The sequence below is a fragment of the Charadrius vociferus genome, unplaced genomic scaffold, assembly GCF_000708025.1.
Source record: "Charadrius vociferus isolate BGI_N301 unplaced genomic scaffold, ASM70802v2 scaffold999, whole genome shotgun sequence".
Classification (NCBI taxonomy): Eukaryota; Metazoa; Chordata; class Aves; order Charadriiformes; family Charadriidae; genus Charadrius; species Charadrius vociferus.
The window spans coordinates 793,287-800,383 of NW_009658627.1; the positions used below are offsets into that span (position 1 = coordinate 793,287).

A 7,097-nucleotide genomic window follows, 5' to 3' on the forward strand; every position below is an offset into this window, starting at 1 on the left:
CCCGTCCAGACCACTTGCTCTGGGAGTAGCAGCGGCTACTATGGCTGGTACCAGCAGAAGGAACCTGGCGCTGGCCCTGTCACTGTGATCTATGATAACACGAAGAGACCCTCGGGCATCCCTCCGCGATTCTCCGGATCCAAATCTGGCTCCACGGCCACCTTAACCATCACTGGGGTCCAAGCGGAGGACGAGGCTGTCTATTACTGTGGTACCCAGGACGGCAGTGCTGATCAGCATCCAGGAGCCCCCCAGTGTGGCCATGGGTGGGTGCTCTGGTTGACTATTACTGTCTGTTGTTCCGTGGTGGCAGCAATCCTGATGGTGCTGCTGGAGGATGTGGAAGTAACGCAGCTACTGGTAATGCAGACCTGTGGTGCAGCAGGTTGCTCTTGCCCTCAAAATGTCTCAATCTGTGGCTGGTCCTCTGGCCCAGAGAAGCTGGGAGAAACCCTGTCATCATGTCTGGTGTCCTCCTCTGGGCTCCCTGACAGTTCAGGGCTGATGCCCACCCTCCTCCGGTGAGAGCATCGGTGCCCAAGGGCCCCCGTGTCTGTGCGAGAGGCTGTCCCGTTGTGTAGGGTCCCCTGCAGGTACCGCGGAGGCTGTGGTAGGGGCTGGAGATGTCTCTTGACTCGGTGGTATCTCTGGTAGGGCTGAGGGTCAGCGTGGGCAGAGTCCTGTGCTGGGTTCTGCTCTCGGTTCCTCGGGTGCTGTCCCTGAGGTCCTTCTTGTCCCCACACGGTGTCAGTGTGGCCCTGCACCACAGTCATTCCCCCTCATCCTACCACTATATGCCCTTTTAAAAAGTCCCTCCTCAGCTCTCCTGTAGCCCCTTTACGTACCAGAAGGCCGCAATAAGGTCTCCCGGGAGACTTCTCTTCTCCACGCTGAATAACCCCAGCTCTCTCAGCCTTTCCTCATAGGAGAGGCGCTCCATCCCTCTGACCATCTTTGTAGCCCTCCTCTGGACCTGCTCCAACAGCTCCATGTCCTTTTTATGTTGGGGGCTCCAGAGCTGGAAGCAGTACTTCAGATGGGGTCTCATGAGAGTGGAGTAAAAGGGCAGAATCACGTCCCTCACCCTGCTGGCCACACTTGTGATGCAGCCCAGGATATGGTTGGCCTTCTGGGCTGCGATGGCACATTGCCGGCTCATGTTGAGCTTCTCATCAATCAGCACGCCCAGGTCCTTCTCCTCAGGGCTGCTCTCCAGCCATTCCCTGCTGACCCTGTATTTGTCGGAGTAGGGGGAAAGGCTGCAGCTGGACCAGATGGAAGGAGGGCAGGAATGGGGCGATGTGTGCTGACGTGTGCGGCTGGGGGGAGAAAGGCGTTGCTGCTGCCCTGTGCCACGTGTCCAGAGCTGTCTGTAGCTGGTGCCGCCCCGGCCCCTCTGGGCTCTGGGTGGTCCAGGCAGGGTCCAGTGAGAGACACCCATCAGTGTGGGAACACATAGCTGGTGGGATCGCGTCGTCGCCTGGGTCCCTCTCCTCCTCACAGTGCTTCCCTATATCTCACGTGCCCTGGTGCAGCCGGGGCCATTGGGCACAGGGCACCGTCCTGCTGCCCGGGGAGGGCTGTGCTCGTGGGGCACTGGCTGACCTGGGTCTTCTCCCCTCTCTCCTCTCCCTCTCCAGGTTCCCTGGTCCAGGCAGCAGTGACTCAGCCGCCCTCTGTGTCGAAAAACCTGGGAGAAACCGTCCAGATCACCTGCTCTGGGGTTAACAGCTATGCTGGCTGGTTCCAGCAGAAGGAACCTGGCACTGCCCCTGTCACTGTGATCTACAGTAACAGCAACAGACCCTCGGGCATCCCTCTGTGATTCTCCGGATCCTTATCTGGCTCCACGGCCACCTTAACCATCACTGGGGTCCAAGCTGAGGACGAGGCTGTCTATTACTGTGGTAGCTACGACAGCAGCAGCTATGTTGGTTCCACAGTGACGTGGAGCAATGGGGAAGTGAGACAAAAGCCTCCCGCCAGTGCATGGGCCAGTTTGGAGTCTCTGCTGCTCCTGCCTGATAGTGGGGCAGGTCCCTGCCATGGCCCTGTCTGTGCTGCCTGTGCTGCAGGTGACTGTGCTCGCTGTCCTGGCTCGGCTGTGCTTTCGAGCCCCAGTTCTGTGCCCATCACCTGTCATCTGAGGAGGAGAAGGGATGGGATGGGATTGGATTGGGTGGGATGGGACAGGATAGGACAGGATAGCATATTATTGTGCAAAGGGACCTCCAACGGTCATCTAGTCAAACTGCCTGACCACTTCAGGGCTGATCAAAAGTTAAAGCCTCTTATTAATGGAATTGCCAAATGTCTCAATAACACTGACAGGCTTGGGACAGCGACCACCTCTCTAGGAACCCTATTACAGCGTTTGTCCACCCTCTAGGCAAAAATAAATGTCATGATGACCTCCAGCAGCGCTGTCCCGGTCCTGTGCTGCAGGACTGAGGTCCCTGCACTCCCTGGCTGGCACCCAGGGCCCTGCCGGTTGCCTCCCCGCTCTCCTCCCAGCCCAGCAGTGCCAGGAGCCCCCAGTGCATCACCCCCGGGGGGGTCCAGCCTCGCTGAAATTGCAGCCCCAGAGCCAAGAGGTGGGGACGTGCCATGGGCTGGGGAGCTGGCCCAAAGTTAGGTCCATGTCACAAGCCCATTGGCTTGGGGACACAGTGCTGGTGGGATCAAGGCATGGTCTGGGCCCTTCTCCTCGAGGTGCTCACCCATGGCTCGGGTTCCCTGGGCAGAGTTCCTGCACTCAGGAACTCAGACCCCTTTGGGTACAGGGGTCTGCTCCCCATCCTGCTGCCTGGGGAGGGCTGTGCTCGTGGGGCACTGGCTGACCCCCATCTTCTCTCCTCTCTCCTCTCCCTCTCCAGGTTCCCTGGTCCAGGCAGCGCTGACTCCGCCCCCCTCCGGCGCGTGGGAGAAACTGTCCAGATCACCTGCTCCGGGAGTGGTAGCAGCTATGGCTGGTTCCAGCAGAAGGTTCCTGGCACTGGCCCTGTCACTGTGATCTACTGGAATGACAAGAGACCCTCGGGCATCCCTTCACGATTCTCAGGATCCGCATCTGGCACCACGGCCACCTTAACCATCACTGGGGTCCAAGCAGAGGACGAGGCTGTCTATTACTGTGGTAGCTACGACAGCAGCAGCTACGGTGGTTGGTGACAATGAGTAAACAGACATGAAGGACAGACTCCACAATCATAGGAAGGGTTTCAGCTCTTCTCTCTCCTGGCTGTCTGTGGGACTTAGGCAGGTTCCCGTCCCCTCTGCCTGGCCATGGCTGTTTATGTCCTCCCTTCTGCATCCCAGGGAGCTGCAGGTTGCCTTTGTCTCCCCCCTGCCTGCAGACCATTGTCCTTTTCTCTACAAAATTCACAGTGCGGCCTTATCACCCACCCACTGCCTCTTGCTACTGAAGACCATGTCCTCCAGCTGATGCCAGAGCTGCCTCTGTGCTGGGATGTGTTGGGCTGTGCTCTTCTCCCCATATTTACGCGTGACTGTTGTTCTGCCATTGTCCTCCTGCTGTGGTGATTCCTGTCCTGCTGCCCGGGGAGGGCTGTGCTCGTGGGGCACTGGCTGACCCCCATCGTCTCCCCTCTCTCCTCTCCCTCTCCAGGTTCCCTGGTCCAGGCAGCGCTGACTCAGCCACCCTCCGTGTCGAAAAACCTGGGAGAAACCGTCCAGATCACCTGCTCCGGGGGTAGCAGCAGTGACTATGGCTGGTATCACTAGTTCCTGGCACTGCCCCTGTCACTGTGATCTACCAGAATGACAAGAGACCCTCGGGCATCCCTTCGCGATTCTCCGGATCCACATCTGGCTCCACGGCCACCTTAACCATCAGTGGGGTCCAAGCGGAGGACGAGGCTGTCTATTACTGTGGTAGCAGAGACAGCAGCAGTGATGCTGTTGTAGTAATACAGAGACATATGGAAGTGAGGTACAGAGGAGATGAGTATGGAGGTTTTCTGCCCTTTTGACTCATGGCTGAGCAGGTCTGAGGGACTGGGGCAAGCTCCTGTTCCTGTCCAAGAATGTGGCTGTGAATGTTATCCCGACTGTACCATGCCGTGCTTCTGGTAGCCCCATCCTGCTCTTGCTGCTGCACTTGCCTCAGTGCGGGGATGCTCTGGCCCTCTGCTCTGTGTGTTTCTCTGGGTCACTGTGTGGTGTTGGGACCTTATGGAACAGGGCCCCTGTCCCCATTCTGCTGCCCGGGGAGGGCTGTGCTCGTGGGGCACTGGCTGACCCGGGGCTTCTCCCCTCTCTCCTCTCCCTCTCTAGGTTCCCTGGTCCAGGCAGCGCTGACTCAGCCGCCCTCCGTGTCGAAAAACGTGGGAGAAACCGTCCAGATCACCTGCTCCGGGAGTAGCAACAACTATGGCTGGTTCCAGCAGAAGGGTCCTGGCACTGGCCCTGTCACTGTGATCTATGCTAACGACAAGAGACCCTCGGGCATCCCTCCACGATTCTCCGGATCCTAATCTGGCACCACGGGCACCTTAACCATCACTGGGGTCCAAGCCGAGGACGAGGCTGTCTATTACTGTGGTAGCTGGGACAGCAGCACTGATCCTGGTGTAGTGACACACAGAGTCTTGGAAGTGAGGTACAGAGGAGTTAACAGCAGATGTTTTCTGCCCTTCTCCCTCCTGGCCAAGCGGAGTTGCAGATGTGGAGCTTGGGCAGGTTTCTGTCCCTTCTGTACAACCATGGCTATGACTGTCCTCCCTTTCATGTCCCAGAGAACAGAACCTGGCTTTGTGGCTTTGGACTGTTGTCCCTGTCCCTAAAAAAAAATAAATCAGAGTGTGGCCTTATCACACACCCCACTACCTTTTGCTACTGATGACCATCTGCTTCTGCTGCTACCAGAGCTGCCTCCATGGTGGAGTGCGTTGAGCTGGGCTCTGCTCCCCAAATTTGCCTATCACCATGTCAATGTCTGTTTTGCTCTGGCCGTGACATTCCCTATCCTGCTGCCCGGGGAGGGCTGTGCTCGTGGGCCACTGGCTGCCCCCCATCATCTCCCCTCTCTCCTCTCCCTCTCTAGGTTCCCTGGTCCAGCCAGCGCTGACTCAGCCGCCCTCCGTGTCGAAAAACGTGGGAGAATCCGCCCAGATCCCCTGCTCCGGGAGGGGTAGCAGCTATGGCTGGTTCCAGCAGAAGGTTCCTGGCACTGCCCCTGTCACTGTGATCTATGCTAACAGCAACAGACCCTCGGGCATCCCTCCTCGATTCTCCGGATCCAAATCTGGCTCCACGGCCACCTTAACCATCACTGGGGTCCAAGCGGAGGACGAGGCTGTCTATTACTGTAGTAACTATGACAGCAGCTATAACGGTGACATAAGCAACGGGGAAGTGATGCAAAAACCTCCTGCCAGTGCGGGGGCCAATTAGGAGTCTCTGCTGTCCCTGTTTGATGGTGGGGCAGCCCCCCTCCATGGCTCTGCCCTTGCTGTCTGTGCTGCCGGTGACTGTGCCTGGTGTCCCCAGCCCAGGTCTGTGCACGTACCCTGTCATTTGGAGAGGGAACAACCCCCAACAGCCCTGCTCCTGCCCTTGTTCCTCGCTGCACCAGAACCCCCCTTGTCACTGGCACCAGCTCCCCCCACCTTCTCACCTCCCCCTGGACCTGCCATGATGCGCTGTGGCTGCTGCAGGGCTTCTCCCTGCCGGGAGGCGTCCAGCTGACACGGCTCTGTACGAGCTCTCATGCAAAGGCAAGACGGTGCTGCCAGCCGAGGGGCCAGGAAAAAGCCCCACCTGCAAACCCCGGGCTGAGGGGCTTGGGGGAGTAAAGCCCTGCTGGTGGGAAGCCTGGGCAGATGACAGTCTACCAAGGGCTGCAGGCTAGGAGAGCTTGCGGCTCCATGCCCAGGGACCCTGTCCACGGGGGCTGCCCCACAGGCACCGTGATGTGCCCTGGGGTCACCTGTGAGAGGCCTGAGCCTGTCTGCAGAGCGCTGGGCTGTGGGGCAGTGCTTGAAGGTGTGGGGCTGGGCAGCAGCTCCTCTGCTCGCCCAAGGCAGGGCCGGGCAGAAGGACCAGGTAGGGGGCAAGGCTGCAGCTGGACCAGATGGAAGGAGGGTGGGGATGGGGGGATGTGACCCAATGTCTGGGGCTGGGGGCAAAAAGGTGTTACTGCTGCCCTGTGCCACGTGTCCAGAGCTGTCTGTAGCTGGTGCCACCTCAGCCCCTCTGGGCTCTGGGTGCTCCAGGCAGGATCCAGTGAGAGACACCCATCAGTGTGGGGACATGTAGCTGGTGGGATAGCATTGTGGCCCCTCTCCTCCTCACGGTGCTCGCCCATGTCTCAGGGTCTCTGTCCTGCTGCCCGGGGAGGGCTGAGTTCCTGCGGCACAGGCTGACCCCCATCTTCTCCCCTCTCTCCTCTTCCTTTCCAGGTTCCCTGGGACGGGCAGCACTGACTCAGCTGCCCTCGGTGTCAGCGAGTGTGGCACAAAACATATGAATTACGTACTCTGGGAGTAGCACCCAGTATGGCTGGATCCAGCAGAAGGTTCCTGGCACTGGCCCTGTCACTGTGATCTACAACAACAACAACAGACCCTCGGGCATCCCTCTGCGATTCTCTGGATCCCAGTCTGGCTCCACGGCCACCTTAACAATCACGGGGGTCCAAGCTGAGGATGAGGCTGTCTATTACTGTGGTGGCTTGGACAACAGTGGTGATGCTGTTGTAGAGACACAGAGACATGTGGAAGTGAGCTACAGAGGAGTTAAAAAGGGGATGTTGCTGCCCTTCTCCTTCATGGCTGAACAGGGCTGTGGTGCTTGGGCACATTTGTGTCCCTCTCTGTCCGTGGCTGTAAATGTCCACCCAATTGTGCCTCATGGTTCTGGAGGTGACTCAGGGGTGGTGAGCACCTCGTGCTATCCCTAGAGAAGGCATTGCATTGCCTTGTCCCCAGCCCCACTGCCTCTTGTTCCTGGCAGATCCATCCTGCTGGTGCTGCCTGTTCTCCATGCAGGGCCTCAGGGCTCTGGCCTTGGGCTCTGCGTGCGGGGCTCCTTGGTGGTATCATGACCTTTGGGCACAGGGCCCTGTCCTGCTGCCC

General features: G+C 58.9%; 2 protein-coding genes across 2 annotated transcripts in view; both read left to right on the forward strand.

Moving 5' to 3' along the window:
- LOC104293719 overlaps positions 1-4,496 on the forward strand; it is an 8,515-nt gene extending 4,019 nt beyond the window's left edge. The window contains 5 exon segments of the mRNA XM_009893239.1: positions 30-211; positions 1,641-1,947; positions 2,877-3,163; positions 3,629-3,712; positions 4,297-4,496. Of these exon segments, the coding sequence (XP_009891541.1) occupies positions 30-211; positions 1,641-1,947; positions 2,877-3,163; positions 3,629-3,712; positions 4,297-4,496 (1,060 nt within the window).
- A 364-nt stretch (positions 4,497-4,860) lies between these two features.
- Positions 4,861-6,742, forward strand: LOC104293720 (T-cell surface glycoprotein CD8 alpha chain-like; the record flags this gene model as incomplete). The annotated part of the gene is made up of 4 exons (XM_009893240.1): positions 4,861-4,900; positions 5,066-5,376; positions 5,512-5,660; positions 6,511-6,742. Coding segments are annotated over exons 1-4 (732 nt in total), but the record flags the coding sequence as incomplete, so codon positions are not given.
- Positions 6,743-7,097: the final 355 nt, after the last annotated feature.